The 27,004-nt window shown below is 38.6% G+C and overlaps 2 protein-coding genes across 3 annotated transcripts; one reads left to right on the forward strand and one right to left on the reverse strand.

Annotated features, from left to right (window-relative positions):
• The first annotated feature begins 2,839 nt into the window (after nt 1-2,839).
• Nucleotides 2,840-4,248, forward strand: LOC129768437 (calcineurin B homologous protein 1). Its single transcript, XM_055770102.1, has 2 exons — nt 2,840-3,090; nt 3,473-4,248. The coding sequence occupies exons 1-2, from the start codon at nt 3,024-3,026 to the stop codon at nt 3,973-3,975; spliced, it is 570 nt and encodes a 189-aa protein (XP_055626077.1). The 5' UTR covers nt 2,840-3,023; the 3' UTR covers nt 3,976-4,248.
• Nucleotides 4,249-4,288: 40 nt separating this feature from the next.
• LOC129768348 (protein transport protein Sec23A) lies at nt 4,289-25,709 on the reverse strand. Of its 2 annotated transcripts, XM_055769943.1 has the most exons (4): nt 25,552-25,709; nt 23,262-25,489; nt 23,043-23,057; nt 4,289-4,709 (listed from the first exon to the last, which is right to left on the reverse strand). In XM_055769943.1, exons 2-4 carry the CDS (start codon nt 25,485-25,487, stop codon nt 4,620-4,622), a joined length of 2,331 nt encoding a protein of 776 aa, XP_055625918.1. In that variant the 5' UTR covers nt 25,488-25,489; nt 25,552-25,709; the 3' UTR covers nt 4,289-4,619. The 2 variants fall into 2 exon arrangements, with proteins under 2 accessions (XP_055625918.1, XP_055625926.1); XM_055769951.1 differs by lacking the exon at nt 23,043-23,057.
• Nucleotides 25,710-27,004: the final 1,295 nt, after the last annotated feature.

The following is a 27,004-nucleotide window of genomic DNA, read 5'->3' on the forward strand; positions in this document are numbered from 1 at the left end:
CCCCCATTATTTGTTAATTTTTCCTACTTTTCGTTTTTTGACCTATCATTTTGACAATTCAGTTTGAGAGGTTTAAAATTGCGACAAGATAGAAATTTGGCGTGAAAGAGCGAATTTTGGAAAATTTTCTAAGCTTTATAATTAAAGTTTTTCTGTAGTATTTTATTTCTGAGTTTGTTTGAATGACCGATTGAATTTGATTCATAGAAGAATGAGATTTCATTTGATATGTCGATTTTTGGAATCGACTCAATGGTTGAAAAGTTATGACATTTTGAAAGAAATCTTACTTACTTAATCAGAATGAGGCCCCAGTGGCATGTGCTGTACACAAAAGTCGTCTCCATTCACATGAATTTTATATTTTTTTTTTTTCCAATTCTTAACTTTCAAACTTATTTCAAGGATCAGCATATCATATCTTTCTATAAATCCGCAAACATGCCTAGTAGTATTTTTTACAGTTTTACAGTACACATTCGCTTATTGGCGCTTTTTTAGTTGGAGTACTTTTTAATTGGCGGTTCTCTAGTTGGAGCACGCTTCAATCAAAAAGCTGTCATCCGTCATAATTGTATGTCAGTTTTACTCTGTTGTTCCAATGCCATTTTTATTAAATATATATATATATATATATATATATATATATATATATATATATATATATATATATATATATATATATATATATATATATATATATATTCAATTATTCAAGGAAGTTAATGATATTTTTATTTTCTAGCATCAATCCAAATGCAATAATCCTAATTATTATTATGGCCGCACTAAAAGACATGAAAAACAACAAGAAAAACGCGAGCTTTGAAATTTGAGAACTATTGTACTTCAGCCATTCCATGCCAAACTGATATAATGGTTTTCAGATTTTCGTGAAAATTTGTAGTTTGTTTTCGTTATGGTAAAACATTGAACCTGTTTTTTTTGGTGATTCGATTTTTTTCACTTTCCCCAAAAATGACTTTTATAAACTCATAACATTTGAACCCGATTCAGATGATCGATACATCAAATTGAAGTTAATTAGTTAGTCTTTTTTGGAAAAATATCAAACTTGCAAGAAATTTAAATTTTAATTTCGTAATTATTGATTGTATCCATTTTTTTTGTTTACATGGTTTCGGGACCAACGGCGCTATAAATTTCTGATTACTGGAAACTAATTGATGTTAACGATTCATCACCTTGTAAATTCTAGATACAATACCCAAAGTGGGTATTTAAAAAAATAAAAATGGCTTTTTACGGGTGTGTTCGAAACTGAAAAAAAAATTGTTCAGAAATCATATTTTTATGTTGTTTTTTGAGGCGTACATACATTACCTAGTTGTATAATTATTGTATCATTCAATTTATTTCGATGAGAATGCTATAGAAAAAAAACAAATGGCGCAAAATATTTTCGTGAAATGTTTATTATAACCTCACGAAACGCCATTTTTATATATGAGTATTTATGTTTGTAGAAATAATAATTGTTTGATTGACTTGTGTTGGGAGTGGAATATGAATGTTTAAAATGACACAGATTGATGTTTGGTGAAAACTGCTCCGATATGCGTTCGAACTCCGGTCGTCTGGATTATCATCCACCAGCTATCTCGCGCGGCTATCTGCAATTTAATTCAACAGCGGTTAAAACTTTCGAGTGCATCAGCATTTTATTGACATTTCAATATGATGTAATATGTCCTTTATTAGGATCTAATATGATTTACTGTTTCATGATTTTCTTCAGCATGCAACACGATTTACTACAGTACTGAATCGATTTAAATTATACGCTTATACGACACACAAACTGCATCAGCGTAATATACGCATATGATGCGGATTAAATATATTTTACGACAATGTACATCATAAAATTGATGTTTATTATACCGATATGCGACTTAATTTGATAATGGTATATAAAATCGAGTTTTTACATTTTATGCGATTTCAAATATACACGATACATACTTTGATAGATATTATATGCGATTATGATTTATTCGGATTTCTTGTAAGACTTGGCACGTGCAAAATTATACGATTTAATGTTTGCTGGGTATGTACAAGAAATTTGTACATTCTACTAATGTTTGCCTTACCAAAGGTATTTGGTAGTTTTCTACTGAGGACTTTTCTAAGTATACTGAAGTTGTTTACGTGGTATATTGACGGCCCCAAACTTGTTTGCACCAGGGGTTAGACATCAATTGAATATAGGCTACCCAAAATCAATATGGCGTCATTTGTTTACCAACATATCATTTGCGAAGATTGAAATCATGGAACAACAACAGTAACAACAGTAATTGACAGAACCAAAATGTCAGTGAACCGCAGCAATATTGGGTACACTGGCAATATGTGGGATTTGACGTTTAAGTCATACCCCTGGTTTGCACTAAAAGTGGTATTTCTCTAATATCAGCCTCTCTAAAGGTGCTCATACACTGTTTGACCGAAGCCAAATATTTTACTCTTTTTGACAGATAAAATTTGGTCAACGTGTACTGATCAAATATTTTCTATACAAAACACGACAAGCAAATATTTAATTATTGGATGCCTAAAATATTTTTTCAGTCTGTTCTTCGAACCTGGTTAGGTTACCTTGAATATTTCAGTTGATTTTTTCCATGTTCGGTGTTTGATATTGTTTATTACTGTTGAAAATTGAAGAGTGGCAAACAAAATAGTGTTTGTACAAATATCAAATGAAACTTTATCTGTCGAAAAAAAAAAAAAAATATTTGACCTCCGGACAAACAGTGTACGGCCACCTTAATCATACTTTTGTGCTGCCAAACATTTATATTATTACTCCATGCTCTCGTCTGCTTAAAAATTCTCAAATCGTCATTCATTCAAAGTCCGAGCCGTTCTTCGGAGCTAGTTAGCAACTACGTATTTTTGTTCCTCACAAGTGGTGCTAAACAAACACTGTTTCTGAATAATCAGGTAAAAGTCGGAGTCCGAGTAGACTTTCAAGCTTAAGCTAGAGCAAAGCAATGGGTAACAAATCATCATTGCTACTGCGAGAGGAGGAAATCGCACAAATTCACGAGGAAACAGGATGTAAGTTTGTAGTTAGCAGGCCAGCAGTCCAAATACCCTTGAAAAAATATGCCAGCGCTGTTCTATCTACATAAGTTAGATAATATTAGATGAGGATTTTAAAATTGTTATGTTTCTGGAATTGAAGAGATGCATGTGATTGGGTTTTCAGGTTGAGGCTCTCAAGAGATAAAATTCGTGTTTCCATTTTCTGAGTAAATAACAGTATTGTTTACCACAGTCGTGACATTCTTATCAGCAAGGTTGTTCCGTGCAGTCACTTGATTGGCACTAGCAATTTAGTTCACGTACACCAATTATCCATAACAACATTGCCATTTGCGTTAATTAATTCTCAATACAGACGGGCTAATTGATTTTTTTTTCTATTGTTGTTCTACAGTTACTCCGAACCAAATTGAAAGGCTCTACTCCCGGTTCACATCGCTAGATCGCAGCGATTGCGGTACCCTCTCCAGGGAGGATTTTCTACGTATTCCGGAACTAGCCATCAATCCGCTGTGCGAACGAATTGTCCATTCGTTCTTTGCCGACAGCAGTGATGATCGAGTAAACTTCCGTCAATTCACTAGAGTCCTAGCGCACTTCCGACCCATCAAGCCCAGCAAGGAGAACAGACTGAACAGCCGCGTACAGAAGTTGCGCTTCGCGTTCAAGATGTACGACCTGGACGATGATGATACCATTTCGCGGGAAGAGCTGTTGAGCATTCTGCACATGATGGTCGGGGCGAACATAAGCCAAGATCAGCTGAACAGCATCGCCGAGAGGACGATTGTGGAGGCGGACTCGATGGGTCAGGGAAAAATCACCTTCGATGACTTTTGTCGGGCCCTGGAACGCACCGACGTCGAGCAGAAGATGTCGATTCGTTTCCTCAACTGAAATCGACGCTCGTGGTGTGATTGGTTTGCCAATTTGGGCCAATCGTAGAAACGTGGAATGTGCATTTTTATTTGTTTGTTTGGCTAGGAATGGTGTTGCTTTCGTTATGAATTATTAGTAGCCGGGACTAATGCACACGACGAGCGCAAAACTAACTTTAAACAGATAAGATGAAGGTATCTTTAGGAAAAGGTGGTTGATGTTTATAGTTGTACGGTTTGAACAGGAAGTATTAACAGAATAAATTGACTAACACATATTTATCGTTCAAAAGGGTATTTCTTTCAAAATTCATAGAGAAAAACTTCGAAAATTATTCTATTTCCTGTTACAAAAACATGAAAAAAAGTAATTTATTTTATTTAATCCATGTCCGTTACTTGCATTGATATCGACCCGCCTGTTATATTGGACGCAAAGATGCCATTCGTTCGTCTCGTTCATTTACGACACAATTCAATTGAAAAATCAAGCCTTTGCTGAATGAGAACGTCCTATCTTTCAGCGTTTCGATTCCGATAAATTGATTAGTGGCGCGGAACATACATACACGCACACACACGTAAAAATAATCAATGGAATTGTAGATCTAGTAGATAAATAAACACATCGGCGTTGATAAAATCCTCCCACACTTACACTGCCTATGTGGTTGATGAAACGGCCAGCTTCTTGAGGTGCTCCATGAATACTTGCAACGAAACGTCATCTGTTAGAACTGGAGCTCCTCCGTCCTGATGGGAGAAGAAAACAACAAGAAATAGATTAAAATTGTGACCTTCAAGAGAGCTTGGCTATAGAGACTGGGAAAAATGTACAAGTTGAATACCAACACTGTATGAAATATTTTATGGTTTTAGATTATTATATATATTTTTTTATTTGTGTCAAACTGTTGTTATTATATATGCATATCTTACTTACTCATAGTTTTCAGATTTGCCTACTTTTTAGGTTAGTTCAAAAACAATCGAATTACACTGTACCCAATTACAGTAATCCTTTTCAAACCGGACGCATTTTAATCCGGACACTTTTTCATTACATTTAATTTCATACCTGCATACCTGGTTTTGGTAACATTTTCGCATGTTGAATTAATGTGACTGAAAGTTTCTATTGCATCAGCTTTTGGGCAGAAGCATTACCCAATCATTGACCTTCAAGTACCTTGATGTCTGGTTTGATTCAAAATGCACTTGGGATACCCACATTACGTATTTGAAACAAAAATGTCAAAAGATGGTCAACTTTCTCCGCTCGATTTGCGGCACGTGGTGGGGAGCTCATCCGGGAGATAACTTTTCTATCTATTCTGGAGTATGGCTCTTTCTGCTTTATCTAAGCAGCTAAAAGTCATCTTCTAAAATTGGATCGAATTCAATATCATTGTCTGCGTACAGCTCTCGGCTGTATTCACTCAATGCATAACATGAGTCTCGAGATTCTGGCACGATTAACTCCTCTACAGATCCGATTCTGGGTACTTTCTCTCAGAATACTGGTGAAATGCGGAGTCACGAACACACTTTTGATTGAAAACTTTGAAAAAATTCTTCGTCTAAATATACAATCTCGGTTTATGAAAATTTATCACCACTATATTTCGTCAGATATTTGTCTTCCATCGTTTACTCCAGACCAGATCACTTCACCATCAGCAGTTCCTCAATTGAATAAGATCTGTCGATGAAGCTAGCAATACTTGGGATTTCAAATCATCTTCGACCAACTTTCATTCCCCGTATTTTTAGCCGAAAGTACTAAAATGTCAATTGCATGAAAAGATACTTCACTGATGGGTCTCGCCTCAATGAATCCACTGGCTTCGGTGTTTTCAATGAAAATTCGAGCGCCTTTCGTAAACTGCAGGAACCTTGTTCCGTATATGTTGCTGAGCTGGCAGCAATCGACTTCGCATTGGGGATGATCTCCAACAAGCCTGCAGACCATTACTTCATTTTCTCTGATAGTCTCAGTTTCGCTTGAAGCTCTTCAGTCGATGTAATCTAGTAGGCACCCACCTTATTTCCTCACAAAAGTGAAGCAGCAGATGAGTGCACTGATCGAAGGATCTTATAAGATAACCTTTATATGGGTCCCCTCTCATTGCTCAATTCCTGGCAATGAGAAGGCGGACACTCTTGCAAAGATGGGTGCCCAGGAAGACGAATTGTTTGATAGACAGATTTCATACGATGAATTTTTCCAATTACTACGTCAGAATTCCCTCTTGAGCGGGCAAACCGATTCGTATACTGGAAGTCTTGGGCGGTGGTTATATTCAATTATTCCAAATGTTTCCTCGAGAGCGTGGTTCAAAGGTTTGGACGTAAGTCGTGACTTCATTCGTGTAATGAGTAGACTTATGTCCAACCACTACTCGCTAGATGTGCATCTCCACAGAATAAATCTTGTTCCAAGCAATGTCTGTCGGTGTGGAAAAGGTTACGATGACATCGATCACGCAGTTTGGCAATGTACGGATAATTACGCAGCCAGAGAGTACCTTTTGAATGCCCTTGAGGCCCAAGGAAGTTCCTGTTAGAGACGTGTTGAGAACTCGCGACATCTGCTATATGCAGTCGATCTATGTGTTTGTGAAACGGACCAGTACAAGAATTTAATGCCTTTGTGTTTTTCTTTTTCGTTATTAGTATGTTGTTTTGTCCCCTCATCTCACCGTCGCCCACCTTCGACAGCCAGTCGAACACCAGATGCCATCCCTGGTCCTAATGCACAACACTCGCACTGTAGTATTGTTCATTAGGACCAGGGGCAACTCTCGGTTGAGACTTTACCCAATTTTCATATCCCAAACCTGACCAGTCCCACAAAATTGTTGCCCCCCTAACCTCAAGTAAAAACCGCGAGTAATCGGTCGAATCCTTCTAACCATAGATAGATATTAAATAATGTAAACAAAACTGAATTAGCGGCTCCGCAGAAGCTTCTGCGATGGAGCCTTACAAATACGATTTGGAAAAAAATACTATTGTATCAATTTTGTGTAGTGTCAAGCATTGACCAAATAATGGCAAAAATCAAAACAAATATTTTTATTTGTGTTTCACAAACCCATGTCCGGAATAAGAAGCACACTCAGAAGATGATTTCACATCCGGACGACGGATCAAAGTAAACGATTCAATTTCTTATTGGAGGAGTTGTATGAGAGTGTCCGGAATTAAAAGTAAAAATGTCCAGAACTCAAATTATGAGTAAAAAGTGTCCGGATACATTAACATGTATTGTTGATTTCCCGCTATCCAGAGCACTGAAATTGAATTACTGAACTTCTTGAATATCTAAGTAGTTTTTCAATATTCCTTAGCATAAATACTCTAACGCAGAACCGAATCTTTTGTGTGGTTTTGTGTGGTGGCGAAAGTAATAACATCTGAACAAAACATTCACCTTCAGTTCTCCACCGAAGAACACAACTCTCAACGTTGAAAAATGCCCTGTGTAATTTGGTATGGTTGGTATGATTGAAATCACGAAAATCGAATGATCGATTTAAAAAACACAAATCAGTCATCCAGCTAGTGTCGCAAGGCTTGTCGAATGGCCAAGTTGTTTAGTTTAGTTTTTCGAATTGGTCTTTTTCATGGCTAGAGGCGAATGAAATGAGAAAGCTCAAAGTCACTACAATTCAAAACAACATAACAACAACAATAAATCCAAACAATCCTGAATTCACTCAAACTTTGACCGCTTTGCGCCACTCTCCCTTAAGTCCGATTGAGCTGATACTTGGTATAGGGTGTTTTTTCGATATGGTAAACATTTTGTATAGGGTAACTTTTTGAAATTTCAGGGTCTATTTTTCCCATACAATCATTGGCACCCTATTGTACCCCCTGACAATAGCGTGAAGACAGTGATCAGCGAAAGCAGCACTGTGTGCGAATTAAGGTATAGATAATAAAAAATATTATAAGTTAGGTGATGAGATATTTCTCACATAATCACAATTCTTATGTATAAAAAGAGGAATGGAGAAAGTTCTGAAACGTGTTCCTACATCGAAAAACAATTCTTCAGAGAACGAGTCAGCACACCCTACCCTCTAAAAAATCAAAACTCGCTGCTAAATCCTTCAATACTCTCATCCAACCCGCGATTTTGTCTCCCGCATCTGAGGTCACCGTTCTAACTCATCCCTCTCTGTTGTCTCCGCTCCCCGTGGTCTATCCAGAAGATGTACCTGTAACTAGCCTATGGGTTGTTTTTTCTCGGCCAACTACGCAATTATATTATGCAATCCACTTGTTTTCCACCTCGAATATTATTTTAGAATGCGTCGAAATTTTTGTAATAGATTATGTTCTTCGTTACAAATAAATTTGATTAACGTTCTTTAACGTTTGATATGATGCCTAGGACATGACGGAAATCCTGAAAGATCTGGACATATACGCTTCCGTATCTTAAATATCCAAAGTAAGACAAAACAAATTACGAGTGGTCGTGGCTGACCGGAAAGTACGCAAACCAGATTTCAAACGACAAGCACATTATGTTAGAGTATCGTGTCAGAATACCTTCCCATGATGTAGAAACTACGGGGTTGATATCCGAAGCGGATCCGATGTCCAAAACTATAATGAGTGAAGGAAGTGGTAAATTCGAAAAACTCCCCTCGCGAATTGCTAAAATCCTAGACTGTCGCCAACTTGGTACAGTCTCTCACGAAGGGAATAAAACTAAATTTACGCCATCCGACTCGTTTCGAGTCACCCTTGCTGTTTCCGCACCCTGACCAGGTCATGGTGGACAAGCTGAGACTACCTGCGCGACTTCCAAAGGCCCATGACTTGTCAATAGTGCAAATCAGTTGCTCACATGGCAACTTATTCTATCAACATGACCCCTCCTTGTAATGACTATCTCTCTCAATATCTCATTCAAATAGAGAGGTCGGAGATACAACTGTTTGACAGTGGAATTATCGTAGTCTTATTCCTAAATTGGATATGTTCAAATGTTTAATTCATGACATAAATTGTGACGTTTTCGCTCTGTCCGAAACTTGGCTTTCTTCACGAACTGATCTCTCTTTCCACAATTTAAATTGTGATCGTGATGACTCATACCGAGGGGTGCTATTGAGGATCAATAAGTGTCACTCATTTTTTAGAAACGATCTCCCATTTGTTGCAGGGATCAGAGCTGTGGCTTGTCATGCAAACATCAGAGACCACCTGAAAGGAACAGTACGACGCCAATCTTTCATCTTTCAAGACCTTTGTAACAACTTGAATATGACAGTTTTGAGCACTCAGGGAACAACACGAGTACCTGTGCTCTGCTCGAATTCACTATCGTTGGATTGCAAGTGGAATGTAATCCAGAACCCCAACGGTAGTGTTCACTTGCCAAACACAATTTCTATCACCAATGAGTTGAATTCTTCTGAGTCAATAAACATGGCATATGTCCTCACAAGACACATTGACTGGAATGAACATGCGGACGCAATTATTCTAGCCATCAATTCCAGAGATGGTTTACCTCCATTGGAGGAGTATAATTTCCATTCTCGTTAGATCTATGATCGATCTAGGATCGCTGTTGCTTCAGTAACGAATCTGAAATATCTTAATATATTTATGTTCAAACACAATTTTCGTATCTCAATTTCCATATCTTCTATCTTCTATCTACGACAATTATGTTCTATCTGCGACTTTTCATTGACACCTTTTTTTTTTAATTTGCGCTATTGAATTTCCTTTATCTACTTTATTCTATCTTAACTAGCCTTTCTAATTGTTGTGCTACGAACTGTGCGTTGTGAATGGTGCATAGGTTTTTGGCATAGCTGCGTTGTCACAGCGAAGTTGTGCGCAACAGTCCCCCCTAAGTTGGGTTCTGATTAAACTTGTTTTTATTTGCTAACAAGCTAACAACGATATCTCATACAGCTAGTTTTTCCGCTGGTCATTCGTATAAAGCTGAAACTGCACTGTTGCTAAATTATAGAGGCGAATGAACTGCAAAGTTTAAAGCCTCTTAAAAACAAACAAAGAAAGAAAGATGTTGCTAAACGAACCTGGCCATCCTTGGATGTTTTTGTCGCTACCACTTTTGGCCAACTTGATCTAAGATCTGCTTATCAACAATTTTTAACGCATCAGAGAGTTCTTTGCTTGCTCCAACAAAATTGGTTCCGCGATCACTGGAAATCTCCACTGGAGTTCCGCGTCGTGCCATAAAGTTTTTTAGTGCCATGATACAGGAGTCTGTGTTAAGAGAGTGTGCTATCTCTATATGGATCGCTCGAATAGTCAGGTAGGTCATCAGAACTCCCTATCTCTTTTCAGTACGTCGACCAATCGCGACATTATATGGACCGAAAAAATCGACCCCAGTGCAGTAGGATGGACGCACAAAAGCAGCAAGTCGTGCCCGAGGCAGGTTCCCCATAGCTGGTGGTTGAGGTTTAGCCATTCGTATTTTGCATTGCTGACACTTACGCCGCACCTTTTCGCACAAGACACGTAAACGAGTAATGTAGAATTGCATTATGCACTTAATTAATGTATGTTTCATGATTTTGATGTTATTTTTCATGTTTTTCTAGCAAAACTAGCTGTGTGAGACGATGGTCGCGTGGAAGCACAATCGGGTAGGCACTCTTCTTGCCGACAAACTCACAAACATCGATACGACTACGAACTCGCATTACGCCGTTGTGGTCAGGGAATGGACTGAGTTTGTACAGTGAATTCTTTCTCGGAAGAATATGCTTATTATTTATGCTTTTAGCTTTCGTAAGGATTGATACTTCTTCCTCTGTGACATGATCGGATGTTTGCATCTTTGGCCTCTCACATTCATGCTCCCATAAAAAGGAAGGACTTTGAACCAGCGGCCGTTAGCATCGAAATTTGGTTGTCGCTGCCACTTGGTACCCTCATCAGCAACATCCAATTTTGATAGAATCCAATTCCAACGCGTGATCTCTGTATTCTCTAGAATTTCGCTTGTACGCTACGGCTACGAATTGGGAGTATCGACGATTGTCTGAATTGAGCCAGCATATGTGCTTTGCGGTTTGTACATAGCTTTTTGATATACAGTGGAATCCGTTTATAATGACATCGAAGAGAGGTCCCGTTTTTTATGTAAATATGTACATATGCATGTAAAGAAATAATTATATACGACTTTTTTTTACAAACAATTCCATATGAAAACCAAACTTCGTTGTGTAATTGCATAATAATAGGCGGTAGGTCAATATAAGCGAAGTCATACTAAGCGGATTCTACTGAAGGACACAGCGAAGTTGTGCACAACAATCGCGCTCAAATGGAACCCATCCCAGGTTAAACTATTCGCAGCAGAACGCTTCACACAAAAACTGTGTATTGTATACCGAAGTATGCAAGAGGCACCTTGACAATCGGACGACTAAGCGATTTGTTAGACTCGTTTAAGACAGACAATGTGACACTAAGGGGTGGAACTATCAAAAGTTGGTCAACTTTCATTTTGTATTTCTTTTGAGGGTGCATTTAAAAATATGAACACCCGTTCAGGCGTTGTGGGCGTTTGCGTCATTCTACGATTCTACTTTTAATTTTGACGTTTGCTCATCACTTCTCGAAATGGCGTCTAATGGCGCGTTTACATTAGGGAGATTTATAACTATAGATAGATTCATTTACGCCAAAATAGACGTGAATGGGTGAGAATAAATATGATTTTTTTTTATTTATTTGCAACGTCTCGAATGTTATAAAACGATTCCACAGACTGATCTTAACCTAATAGCCCTTAATCCTATTTTTAAATACATTTTTAGACATGTCAAATTCAAATACATCACAAACACTGTTGAACAAACGAAAACAAACATCCAACGGATTATTGAGACCATAAGAGGTTCTATGTCGTCTAATGAACAGTAAGTCACGCTCACGAAGTTGACGGGAAGGTGCATAAAACGAAACACTGGACAACAAAGATGGACAGTCGATGTTTCCCGAAATCAAATCAAAGACAAAAACCCGTTGTAGATTGGATCGTCTGGAGGCAAGCGTTTCGAGAGCGATAAGTCTACAACGGCTTTCATAATCGGGCATGTTCGTTGGGTCAGACCACGGTAATGAGCGAAGGGCGTAACGAATGAAGCTGCGTTGTACTCTCTCCATTCGGATTGTTTGGGTTGTGTGAAATGGAGCCCACACACATACCGCATACTCCAAGATACTACGAACTAATGAGCAGTATAGTGTCTTCATGGCGTAGATATCCTGGAAGTTGCTGGTACTACGTCGAACAAATCCTAGGACTGAGAACGCTTTGGTAGTTGTTAGGTTGATGTGTTCGTTGAATCGAAGCTTGTTGTCGATGGTCACACCGAGATCGCGGATGGAAAGAACACACTCCAGGGGTACGGACCCGATTGAGTACATGAATTCGATTCGTGATTGTCGGCGAGAAAATGCGATAGACTTACACTTTTTCACGTTTAGCTCCATACCGTTCTCAACGCACCATTTTTGTAATTCATCAATATCGGCCTGAAGTGCACAGCAATCGAGGTGAGATGCGACGGATCTGTAAATCTTCAGGTCGTCGGCGTAAAGCAGCTTTCGTGATTTCAATCGGAAGCACAGATCGTTCACGAACAGCACGAAAATTAGTGGCCCCAGCACGCTGCCCTGTGGCACACCGGATGTAATTTGGAACACACGAGAATGCGAACCGTTGATATTGACGAACGCCTTACGTTCAGTCAGATAGGAACGCAACCACTCTGTGATCCAGTGAGGGAAACCCAGGTGACGAAGTTTCGTAATGGCGAGGTCGTGAGGTACTTTGTCGAACGCTTTCGAGAAATCGAAATAAATGGCGTCTACTTGTTGCTTTTTCTCAATTTCAGACGATATAAAGCTGGTGAACGCCATGAGGTTTGTTGTGGTTGACCGCTTCTTTACGAATCCATGTTGAAATTCGGAGATAGTTGTTCGGGATGCTGAATAGAGAACGTTATGCACTAATTCCTCTAACACTTTCGCCAGGCAACACAAAATGGAGATACCACGGTAATTTTCCACGAGGTGATTCGAATCTGTTTTAAATATCGGGCAGATAGAAGCTGTCTTCCATAGCTTCGGGAAAACACTGTGACGAAGCGACTTATTGAAAATCGTTGACAGTGGCTTTTTCAGAGACTCCGCACATTCCTTCAGGAACAACGGTGGAAGATTGTCGCTCCCGGGTCCCTTGGAAGCGTCGAGTTTATTCAAAATAGTCCAAATTTCGAATTGCGTTATGTTGAAAAGTGGTAGATTCACATTCAACGTAGGGCAGTCTCTGATGCTGACAGGTGAAAAAGCTGGTGAGTTAGTGCTATACACACTTTCGAAAAAATCAGCGAACAAATTAGCTACACCGTTCGGAGAATCAGCAGTCTTGTCCCTTAACGTCATCTCAGCGGGGAATTGCTTACACCGTTTACGATTGCGAACGTGCATCCAAAAAGCAGAGGGATTTTGCTTCGCGGTCATCTCCAAGTGAGCAATGTAATCACGAAACGATGCAATCTGGCATTCGTTGTACAAGGTTTCAATTGAACGAAGATGATTGCGATTATCATCTGTCCTTACTCGGAAAAAGCGTTTCCGAGATTTTCGAACAACGTTGCGAAGTTGTTGCAGCTCGGATGTCCACCAAGGATGCTTGTGAGAATGCTGTCTGCACCGTCTACGCGGAACTAACTGATCCAAAATTTTATACACTTTGTCATAAAATGAACATACCATTTCGTCTGTGTCAAGGCCGTTGAAAATCATGTCCCAGTTAACAGCGGAAATTGCAGTGTTCAGCTCCGCATAGTCGCATCGTCGAAAATCGTATTTGTTAGTGTCGTTCAGGCTTCCAGGAAACTGCATAAGAAAGTCGTCAACATCAATACGAAGAACGAACGGCATGTGGTGGTTGTCGAGTTTGAGGAGAGCTGAAGGCGGTTCAATCAATTCAACGTCACTTGGCTCGTCCACGAATGCTAGATCAAGTATCCGACCATTTGAATTCAACAGGCTATTGATTTGGTGTAAACCCGAGGCAACCAAGGTTTCGATTAGCACGATCTCTTGTTCAGAGGATGCGTTTGATGGCAGCAAACCCTTGACATCGTCGTCTTTCTCCCATATTAGACGAGGTAGATTGTAATCGCCGACTACGACAATCTTGTCAGAATCCGAGATACGTTCGCGAAGCTGTTGAATTGCCTCGGAATGTGCAGAATACAACGACGGTTGCGAGTTGGGTCGGAGGTAAATTCCGCATACGTAGATCGTTGAGTTCAAGAGCTTTATGCGAACGACGGCTTGTTCGAGATTACTGCAGTCTTCCAGATACACTTATTCGCGGTATATATAACTGCTATGAATAGAATGAATTCATCATATGTAAACGTTTTTGAATTCCTCACTGATGAGAAATCACTAAAGTTGACCGCAGCTCTACTTCAGGTGAATAAATTCACCGAAGAAAAAATAAACAGTAAGTAAGCAAGTTGCAAGTATTTAAATCCAAAATATTTCTATTAATTTACTACTGCCATCGACGGTCAGTTTATTGCCATGGCCGATAAGAGTGAGCAGAAAAAATTGATAAAAGTCGAAATCAATTAATTGATCCAAAATGGGCCTTTTTGATGTCCGTTCCTCACGATTTAACTCAAGAACGGATTTAAACGATCAGTATCAAGTTTAATGCGTCTTAGTCTGCGTCAGGTTTATATGTCAAAAAGAAATTATATACCGCGAGTATAGATCACGTACATAAAAATAATTTCTGTGGGAGTTTCTTCTTCTTCTTAAATGGCACTAACGTTTCTAGAGGAACTTCTCCACCTCAACGGACTATTACTTGTGTCATTTTTACTAGTACTTCATTGAGATTTCTATGCCAAATAAAACGCCTTGAGTGCATTCTGAGTGGCAAGCTCTATAATACGCGTGGCTTTGACGACAAATTTCCCCGACCAGAACACGAATCGAACCCGAACCCCCGCGTGCTGGATGTGACGCTAACCACTCGGCCATGGGAACTTGAGTGTTCAAAATGATTTAAATCAAAATATCAATTATGGGTACGACGAAGTTCCCCGGATCAGCTAGTCTTATATATAAAACAAGAATATTTAAAATAAAAAGGGTAATTCGAAAAAAGAGGTACGCATATCCATATTTCGCGGTGAAAATAATCATTTAGGGGATGTGGGAGGAATGTGGTCACCCTAAGGAACATGCTCATTCCGTTTTTCGGAGAATATTGTAGCTCAACTTATTGTTGTTCAGGATAGAAAGTGGTTTTTATTATGAAAATTGAAAATAGCACATTTTTCATTATTAGGAAAAAAACTGAAAAATCGAACATTTTTTTGTGAGGAGTTAAAGTGATCACTCACACATATAATGCTAGAAGAGATAGATTTATGCGTGTTTTCTTGTCCAAATTTGTTTGAATCATTATTGAAATAGTAGGTAGTAGGTACATGTATGAAATGAGCTAGGTCACCCAGAGTCGTAATTGAAATTTTCTCATGCGTACAAAAACGTAGTAGCAAACACATAACGTTTTTTATAATTAGCCTTAGTTTGGTTGGGGTAACATATTTTTCGTGGGTCAAAACCACGAAAGGGATCCCTTTATGAGCAGAAGGTGATAAGGTATATCAGCTTTCGAAAACAGAACATACTGACAATGTAATCCTCCACTGACCACTTTGCCCCCTTGGTGGAGGCGATCTGGCGTAGTGGTAACATCCATGCCTCTCACGCTAAAGGTCACGAGTTCAATTCTCACTCCCGACATTCTTCCAAAAATGGAAGTAAAAAGTGACGAACCAGCCAAATGAGTTGAAAATCACTATAATACAGATAAAAAAAAAAAAAAAAAAAAAACTTTGCCCCCCAAACAACGAAATGCGAAATGATCGCTGAAATTCAGCAAAATATCTGTTCACCTCTTCTAGAATACGTGAAAAGTCGTCCAAACTGTTGATTTGTCGAAAATATCAGATCAAATAAACTAAATTTCACTAGAAATTCCTTAAATTCGAAACGCACGAAACTACGGCCGAATGGCTACCGTTAGAGCAGTTTTTGTGATTATTTATATTTTCACATGCGACAGCTCTACTGAGATACAGGGCGACTCAAAAGTCATGAAGTTCTTCAAACATAAGGCGGTTTGCACTCCGGAGCAATAAACAACTAGCAACTATCAACATGCAATAATCAATATTATCGCCAATGGATTTTTCCATTTGATTTTTGGTGATCTCGCACACCGACGCAATACGAGATCGCTATCGCCTTTACAGAGCAACACATATCGATGGCAACCCAACGTATCGGTTGAAGAGCAACTTATCGCTCATAATTTGACAAGTTTCATACATTAAGTAGATTGTTTGCATAATGTCAGGCGTTTTTTTTGACGTAGGACTACGTCTTTCATTTCTATACCGGGGTGTAAAATCAAAGTTTCGAAAACGAAACCGTTACGCCGGAGACCGAGATTTTGAGAGTTAATAGCTCCTAAACAACTGAACGAACTGGTATGATAAACACTTCATTCGAAAGATAAAATGTCTACGCGTTATATAATTGTTACTTTTTGATCCTAAAACTTTTTTCAATAGTCTTAAAATTGCTTTCAAAACAGGCTATTGAAATCATCAATTGGTATATAAGCGAGCGCCGCCCGGAAGTCCACTCAGTTATAATTGAACAGCGATTGGAGCATGTTGTCGCTATTGTGGTGAAGCTCTTCGTTTATCATGAAAGCGCGGATGAACGGTGTCACCAAGAGCCTGTTTGTACACCTTAGGCCAGAAGAGAATCCATCAGGAGGAGAGTGATTCCACAAACGGTTCCCCGGGAAGAGATCGGAGCAGCCGCCACACACACATACACACGCGGAACTCGTTTGGATGCCATTCAGCATCGAGAAAATTCCGGATAGATCCAATCGTTACTGAAAAAAATACATTCATGCGAAAGAGTTCATTTTAATATTTTCTGTCCATGTAACACTACGACTAAATATTTTTCAATCAAGTGCTATTAACAGGTGGTTATCGAGTTAGTATTAACCACTGGTGGGCTTCGAGTATCGAGGAAAATCAGGAAAGAACTAATCGTTGCTGAAAAAAAATCTGCCAGTTCCCCTGGGAATTGAAAAATACATTCATGCGAAAGAGTTTATTTTAATGTTTTCTAACCATATAACACAGCGACCAAATACATTTGATTTTGTAATTTTTCAATCAAGTGTAATTAGCAGGAAAGCTTCTGAAAATTATTCTTCCCCATCAGTAGGATATTTTCGTATCCAATAATGTATGCGCGCAACGGAAAATGTTTCGCATCGCGGAAATTATTGCTCAGTCGTCGCAAGTTTCAAACTCAGAGAGTTCATTCCCCTCTAGTTTGCCTTCCAAATTGCCATCGTAAACCACACCTTCTCTCGATTCAATCACGCACAAAAAGCATACTTAAGCGATATTCTGGTGGTGAAACGCGTTTCAAGGCGAATGAACTGAAAAGTTTAAAGCTTCTTTAATCCAACATCATCATCATCATGAAACGCGTTTATTTTTTCTGAGGACATCGACAAGACAACATCATTACTGAACGAGCTGAACGTGCTGGACGAGCTGGACGGCGAGGGATCGAGGGATTCATTACCTGGCCTGACCTGACCTGAAACACATGCAGTTTGTGTGGAACTGTGAGGGAGGGCAGAAAAGCCGATCCATCAGAAGGAGAAGAGAAGGCGACCGAGAGAGTACCAGCATCGAAAATTGGTTCCGGTTGAGGTATCGAAGCAACTGCCACACGCATACACGCGTGCAACTTACGTTCGCTGGTTATCGAGAAGAATCTGGAAAGAAGTGATCATTGCTGTAAAATAATCTGCCAGTCCCCCTTGGACTTGAAAATAACATTCAAGCGAAATAGTTTATTGTAATGTTTTCTATCCATTTAATACTGCGATCAGATACAATTAATTGTGTGATTTTTTAATCAAGTGCAATCAACAGGTGGTTATCGAGCTAGCATTAGCCACTGGTGGATTTCGAGAAGAATCAAGGAGAATCCGAAAAGATGTCGTTGCTGCAAAATAATCAGCCAGTTCCCCTTGGAATTGAAAATTACATGCAAGCGAACGAATTTATTTTAATGTTTTTTATCCATATAATAATGCGACCAAATACCTTTAGTTCTGTGATTTTTCAATCAAGTGCAATTAGCAGGAAAGCTTCTGAAGATTAATCTTCCCCATCAGTAGGACATTTTCGTATCCAATATTGGATGCATAAAACCTTGTACCTCCAACGTAACGCTCTCGTTTTCGAAGTCCCCCAAATATTCATTTATTCATTCATTAAGAATGAATTCAGATTCAACTTCAAACAAATGATCACTAAAATCAACGATAGTCCTACGTCACCATTGCGGTTATATCATAGATATAACCCACTTCCTGTTTTTTTGCTCTGGTATGCGAAGCACAACAAAATATGTTGCATGTTGCATATTGCGTATTGCAGCTTGCTAGTTGCTTATTGTTCCGGTGTGCGAGCCGCCTAAGGTGACTATCAAGCAAACCATTTATCATGACAATGTCATGCGAAAATGCGAAAACAGAATAGAAACTGAGAGAGATTGGCGTCGACATCATGCCTCATACCGTATGAGTCATAGTCATACGGTATGAGGCATGATGTCGACACCAACCTCTTTCATAGCGAATTCGTTTTTAAAACTGAGTCAGTGCCAAACTGACTCTGTAATAAAAAAACGTTTTCAGTTTCACGAATGCGGTGGTTTGTTGGTGTGCATTATATAGTTTGATTTGTTTATATTTGCTACGACAAATGTACAGTGTCGACATCTGGTGACGATATTCGTGCTTGGGAGGTAAATTATTCTCTATCAGATCAGAAGGACCAAGTGCAGTGTAAAAATATAAAAGTTTGAATGAAAATTTTTACTTCATATTGTTTGATTCCCTAACACATGTAGTTCTAACACTCACTTAACAATTTGTCAATGCATTTCCTGTTTGATCCACAAATAATTACTATTATAATATAAAATCATCATTAGATCATGATTTTGAAAGCAGGTTTATTCCACCTGAATATCCATCATTATTTCCGCCTCCCAATGAAAGAACACGTAGCTTAATGCTGTCTACTCGAATATACTCTTCAAAATCAGAATCCGAATTGGATTACAATTCCAAAAATACAAAAGCAAAAGCAGCAGGTTTTCCATTTTCATAGTCTTTATTTTCAGATTTTCCAAAACAATACTCGGAACTTGACAGTTCAGTATAGTTGTATTGGTGAACCCGAGTGCCAACCCGTGAAACATCTCAGTGCGAAACTAACAGCTTTCGGGGCGAACTAGTGCGACACTGAGTGCGAAACTGAGTGAATAAAAAAACGTTTTGACAGCAGTTAGTGCGGCACTAGGGTTGAAACTGAACAAAAACGAATTCGCTATCAGTTTCTATTCTGTTTTCGCATTTTCGCATGACATTGTCATGATAAATGGTTTGCTTGGTGACTATCAATACGGTGTCAATATTCAATAGTCATACTATAAAGCAAGCAGATGACCACTTTGCTCCCACTACCCCTAGATCAATTTTACAGATCTGAACGATAACATACAAACTCTCTTGAAATATTATTCGTTATTTTCAGTGAAAATAACGAATTTATTTCAAGAGAGTTTGTATCTCATGGTTCAGATCTGTAAAATTGATCTTAATGATTATATTCCTACAAAAAATACATACTTTTTTTCGAACTACCCTTTTTATTTGAAATACTTTTTTTTTATATATCTGTATTATAGTGACTTTCAACACTTTTGGCTGGTTCGTCACTTTTTACTTCCAATTTTGGAAGAATGTTGGGAGTGAGAATTGAACTCGTGATCTTCAGCGTGAGAGGTATGGATGTTACCACTACGCCAGATCGGTTCCATTTGAAATACTCTGTTTTATATATAAGACAAGCTGGTTGGTTTAATACCAGAAATTTTTCACCAACCAAAATATTCTCTAGAAATACACCCATACCTCGCTATACGGCCGCTCTTTATACGGCATTTCGCTATAACAGCCCTCTTCAATTAAGGCAAATTTTCGATTTACAGCCTAAAATGATTCGCTTTAGCGGCAAAATTTTTTTTTTTCGAAGTCAATACTCATTCCATGCCGAACCGATATGTATGGATCTGTATTGGAATAATTGATTCCTTATACGGCTTTTCGCTCTGCGGCCAAGTTTCGTGGAGCGATTCTAGGCCGTAAAGCGAGGTATGGGTGTAAATTATATGGCGGAACAACGTTTGTCAGGTCAGCTAGTTCAAAAATAAATATATGCCTATGTAAACGGGTTGTACATTTATCATAACTTTAAATTGCATGGAGGAATTCATGAATATATTCATTATACAAATTCGCGCCAGTGAAAACGATTGATGTGATTTCTATAAATCTCATCATATCTCTTCACATGAATATAGCACTAGTTCATTACACGGAGTTTGCTTTTGTTTGCTGATGTTGATGTTATTTTCAATTACATTTGTGAATATCGAATTTTTTTGAATTCCTTGTGTGTTAAGATAATCCTCGAAAATGATTGTCGCCCCTTTAATCTTATGTTAGTATTTTGTACGATATTTTTTGTTTAGTGTTGTTAGAGTATGCATGAAGCCTATTCAGCAATTCCAAATGTATTTTTGTTTCCAATGAAAGTGTGTATTCCGTTTGGGTTGGAGGAATATGAGTTTTTCACAGCAATTGGGAATTTTTTGACTCAAGCGTAACTTTTGAAAAGGGCGTATCGATTTTAGTAAGAGAAATCTTTGATAATTTATATCTCAAAAACTATGAGTCGTACTGAAATAGTGTCTTAGAAAGAGTTATAGAGTATTGATGGTTGAATATGAAAAAAATGTACACTGAGAAAAAAAAATCAGTACTCTTTTTTTATTTACAAAATAAAAATTCAATTTGCAATATCCAAAATACATTTTTTTAATTTTTTCATACGAAATAGAAGTCATGCAGGAAATTTAAAAAATGGGCCCAAGATGGTAAAACTATTTTTGACGAACTTTGTGGAACATCGAATTTTTAGGAATTTTCGAAACTTCGAATTTTTGTATGTTGACAATCATTTTTAGCCTCAAATTATGAATCCTGATGTGATTTAAAACAAAAAAAAGGTTATTATCAATCTCCTTCTAAATGTAGCCATTCTCGAAATAGTTTTTAAAAAAAATCTAATTTATTCTCTTTTTTATAGTAAATAATCCCTTTTAATATGTTTGTCGTGTTATACCGTCATGTTCATGAAATTTTCTGAGTTTGCTTATAATTTCCAACAACTTTTCCAAATACATCATCATGGTTCATTTTTTGACTCAAGCGTAACTTTTGAAAAGGGCAAATCGATTTGAGTAAGAGAAATATTTGATAATTTATATATAAAAAAATATGAGTCGTACCGAATTAGTGTGTTAGAAAGAGTTATAGAGTATTGTTGGCTTAAATTGAAAAAAATATACACTGAGAAGAAAAATTAGTACTCTTTTTTTTATTTACAAAATAAAATTTTAATTTGCGATATCAAAAAATATGTATTTTTTAAATATTTTTTTCAATTTTTTCGTATAAAACAGAAGTCACGTAGAAAATTTAAAAAATTGGCTCAAGATGGTAAAACTATTTTTGACAAACTTTGTGGAACATCGAATTTTTAGTAATTTTCGAAAATTCGAGTTTTTGTATGTTAGCAGTCAATTTGTGATTGAATTATGAATCCTGATGTTATTTAAAACAAAAAAAAGGGTATTATCAATCTCCTTCTAAATGTAACCATTCTCGAAATATTTAAAAAAATATTTGTAATTTATTGTCTTTTTAATAGTAAATAGACCCTTTAAATAAGTTTGTTGTGTTATACCATCATGTTCATGAGATTTTATGAATTCGCTTATAATTTCCAACAAATTTTCCAAATACATCGTTATGGTAAAGACATATGTTTAGTAGTTACGTTACGAAACATTCGAAGACATGTGGGTTAATACAAAACGTAGCTAAACTAAAAAATCTGTTTTTATCTTAATACAAACTTCAATCAAAAAAAAATTGTTGGAAATTATAAGAAAATTCATGAAATTTCATGAACATGACGGTATAACACGACAAACATATTAAAAGAGATTATTTACTATAAAAAAGATTATAAATTAGAAATATTTTTTTAAATATCTCGAGAATGGTTGCATTTAGAAGGAGATTGATAATATCCTTTTTTTTTTAAATCACATTAGGATTCGTAATTTGTGGCTAAAAATGATTGTTAACATACAAAAATTCGAAGTTTCGAAAATTCCTAAAAATTCGATGTTCCACAAAGTTCGTGAAAAATAGTTTTACCATCTTGGGCCTATTTTTTTAATTTTCTGCATGACTTCTATTTTGTATGAAAAAATTAGAAAGAAAATTAAAAAATATGTATTTTGGATATTGCAAATTGAATTTTTATTTTGTAAATAAAAAAAAGAGTACTAATTTTTTTTCTCAGTGTACATTTTTTCATATTCAACCATCAATACTCTATAACTCTTTCTAAGACACTATTTCAGTACGACTCATAGTTTTTGAGATATAAATTATCAAAGATTTCTCTTACTCAAATCGATACGCCCTTTTCAAAAGTTACGCTTGAGTCAAAAAATTCCCAATTGCTGTGGAAAACTCATATTTCCTCTAACCCAAACGGAATACACACTTTCATTTGAATCAAAAATACTCCTACTGTTTTGTCATTTGTCGATTTCATTTGGAATTACTCTATCGTATCCAACTAATTCCCTTTCTGTTGTTAGCACAATTACCCTCCAAATGCCTATTCCCACTTAATTTACATTTAAGCCCCTCCGGACCCAATATTTCGAACCAACAATAACCAATAAGAGAGCGAAAACCATATCTACCGTTGGTGCAGCGACCTGCAACCGGAATCACATAGTATCACGTGGCGATTTCAGTCCGTGTCAGAACGGATGTTCCCAACCAATCATGTTCCCCCACACGAACACACACACACGATGCAAATGGACGGAACGAAAAAAAATAAACGCAAAAATCAAGTTAATAAACTTGTGTCACAACGAAATGATTCGGCTTATTCGGTGAGCATGTACATGTCTTACCTGTCCGTACGCGTACATGTTGTTGTGAGTCTGCGATGGGTTCACCTTCGAGAGCAGGAACCGGGCCTGGCTTCCTCCCTGCTCCGTATCGATGTACCGTGGCATGGGGAAGCGGGTCTGTAGGATTTCCTGTGCATCGTCAACCGGAGCTTGCAGGAGCTGTTTGAAGTTTTCGTACTCTGGCATATCCTGGTACTTGAGGCTACGCCACTGAGCAATTGTTTCTCCATGGAAAATGAGAATCTGGAAGAAGGTATCCATCAGCAGGATTCGATCCGGCTGAATGGATGAGGTGTCCAGCAAGACGGGTTCGGGCGGGCCATTGAAAGAGTACGAGTAGAGAATGGGTTGAATCATAATCAGCGATTGCGTGAGGTCTTCTCTCATCAGCATATGTCTATAGAATGTAGTTTCATCGGGAGAATTATTAAACACCTGCAAGAACTGCGATCGACGGAGATGGTACATAAACTGAGGGAACAAAGAAAAGTTTTCAGCCAGCCGGAAACTATTCGGGTCGTCCTTGCCGTACTCTCCGAATTTCTGACACAAACGAATCAGCTGTCGATCGACCCAACGGAGTGTATCTGGGCCGTCATCCGATTCAGCCCGATAAACGACCATTCTGGACATCAACACAGCGGCGGCCTCCTGATCAAATCCTGCGCTTATCATGTGCAAATTGGAGGTGGCATCAGCCCAGCTGCGGGCCACGGTTGTCACCCGAATGCGACGCTGACCACTGGAATGCTGATACTGAGTAATAAACTGTAGACACCCTCGACCGCCTTGAGGAATCGGAGCCGCGTGTTGGTTTGCCACCTCGAAGAAGAACGCCATAGTGCTGTTTGGACTCATTGTGCAGAGCTTCCACTGTGCCGTATTACCCATGCCAATTTCTGAATCCGACACGGAAGCATTCTTCACATTCAAAGACACACACGATCCAATGCCACCCTCGATTTTCAACTCTCGCGAACATTTTATCTCCAGTGTTCCGTTGAATGCCATCTTAAGATCTCCCTTTTGATCGACAGCAAACACTCTCTGATAGGTCTGCTTAAATAGAGAGGAATTGAATGAATCTCCCATTACCATGTGGCCTCCGGTTGAGTTGCAGCACTGCTTCATCTCCATCAAACCTGTTTGATCCAAAGCACAGGAATAAATGTCAATACAGTGTCCATTGGTTGCAGTTCTCAGTGCCAGCGCTTCGTAGTGTTTGATAGCTTTCTTCATAAATTTAGCATTGTCCTTGTGAATATCGTGATGCGATCGAATCGGATGCTTCAGTTCATCGTCAACGACCTGACCAGGACCCTGGGAACAGGGACCACCGAGGAACATCATTATGCGGGCTCCGGTGTTCGGATAGGTGCACTCTAGCAATCCAACAGCAATCGAGAGGGCCGCCCCGGTGGAACGAAGGAACCGTTTTCCCTGTGGAACCGTCCAAGGATCTCGTTGCAACTCACCCAGCAGATCGGTCAAGGCCATATCACACTTGTGCAGCGGTTGAAGGAATCGGTTGGCCGGTGGAACTGGGCCAGCCGGGCCGCGCATTTGCTGTTGAGCCTGCTGCTGTTGATTCGGTCCCGGCGCTCGGCCAATTCCAAGCATATCTTGAATCTGCTTAGCGGACAAATCCTTCGTGCCACGGAATACGTAGCTTTTCGAGCATCCATCGTTGCCAAGCTCGTGCACCTGAACCATCTTACCGAAAGTTATCAAACCAACCAGAGCGTTCGCCGGAAGTAAGCTGAGTGACATTTGCAGCGAATCCTTCAGCGCACCAAGTTCTTCCTCATCCATACAAGTGTCCACAACGAACAGAAACACCGGTGGTAAGCATGGAGCTCTGGTGATCGTATATTCAATCGTGCTGAATCCTGCTATCAGCTCCGCAGGCTGATGCTGTTCCGAGATAGCTGCATACTGCGGAGGAAACGGATTTCGCTGGAAGCAAAAATTGCAAACCCAAAGCTTGGCCCTGTAATCCACCTGACACATGGGGTTCAATATTGCCCTGCAAGTCGTTCTTGTGCATACGACAGGATCGTACAAAATCGGAGGCAGATCCGGGCGTTCCTTTAATGGCTGGTATAGGCAGCCCAAAGGTACAACCAGTCGGCTAGCATCGATCCGACTGGATGGCCAAACATTCCAAGTCAGTCGAATGCCGTCCCGGTCTTCGTTCTGCTGGATGAATTCCTCGTACGTTGTCATTGCTGTTTGAGGAAGAGAATACTGACTCGAAGTTCTTCTTTTCGTTAAAAAACAATACACTAACCTGGGCAATGAAATCAGGATTCGATGCACCAACTATAATACTACTGGACAGTACACAATCAGGCCAATTTCTTCAGAAAAACCATTATCCCAATCGCAACCGAACCAGCTAATTCACCAGATCGATTTGAGGAAGAACCCACGAAAGTGAAAAACACGTCAGTGTGGAGTTGTCAAGCTTCAGTTCGCCTCACACGTCACTTTCGCCCGTGTATGCCCTTCAGAAACAACGCTTTCGCCTCTTTGTACACCCAGAAAATGGCTTACTAAAAGAAGCTACAAAATCTTTACTAATGTAAACATTAGTAAAATGTACATACATATTCACCTCTATTCCGGATCCCGATCGGGTTTGAAACTAGCAGATGCATGATGCATGATGACATATCGCAATCCGGTCGACTTAGAATTATTTCGAAATTTGTTTTTCATCATTGCAAGGATGCCAAATTTGCAGACATGTCACAATTTTACTGATATTTAATTTTTGTCGCAAACTCCACCCTGTTGCTGACTTATATTTTCAGTTGCAAACTGCAGGGATATGGTATTTGTTTTATTTATGGCTTGATTGGCGATCTAACGTACCAATCTACACCTAGGCGGCGCTGCGGTGAAAGTGATGATGGTTTTAAATTTTGCCATGTGAGCTTATAGAAGGTTTGAAGTTCTTTCCATAAACTACAATGTTATAATCATAAAAGATTATTTGATTGCGATGAGTTTTTAAGAAATTTAAATCTGCGCATTTTTATATATAATACTTATGACAGACATACAACTGTACTAGCGTGTACTTCGAAAATTGTATGTCTGTTACCATGTACAGCGCTAGAACCATGCAAGCAACTCGGTACAATCGCTGTACCTGTACCGACCTATTGTACCGCTGTACATGGCTACAGTTGTACTGTGCGCAGCGCCATTGACGGTTAGTGGTGGGTAGTATGAACAAATCGAACTAAAACACTTGGCAAACATTCTTTTCGCTGACTTTCTATTGAGTTAATAACTCAGACTGGAAATTTGCTTGATCGTTTGGACGCTAAATTAAAACGTCATTGAAATATGTGTTGAAAATTGGAAAAATTCTGATTGTCAGTTTGACATACGATACAATGTACAACCAAAGTATGTCTGTCATGGTACGATAGTACCTGTACAACGCTGTACTCTTACAACGCAAGTACAGCTGTATGTCTGTTCCTGGTATAACATGTTATTTTCTTATCTCTTTCAGTAGTGAAAATTGTATAAATATTGACAATGGTTGAATCAAAGACGGAATTTCGAGAGCATCATCAAAAACAAGTAGAAAAATGCATGGTTCTTGCATGTGAGAACTACCTTGGAAAGTCCGGAAGTAAAATATACGTGATTTGTTTTTCCATTTTAGGTTACCTTATTTTCATTTTCTTAGTTCAAAAACAGAATCCAGATGTCTCACCGATCGT

This window comes from Toxorhynchites rutilus, chromosome 1 (assembly GCF_029784135.1).
Source record: "Toxorhynchites rutilus septentrionalis strain SRP chromosome 1, ASM2978413v1, whole genome shotgun sequence".
Lineage (NCBI taxonomy): Eukaryota > Metazoa > Arthropoda > Insecta > Diptera > Culicidae > Toxorhynchites > Toxorhynchites rutilus.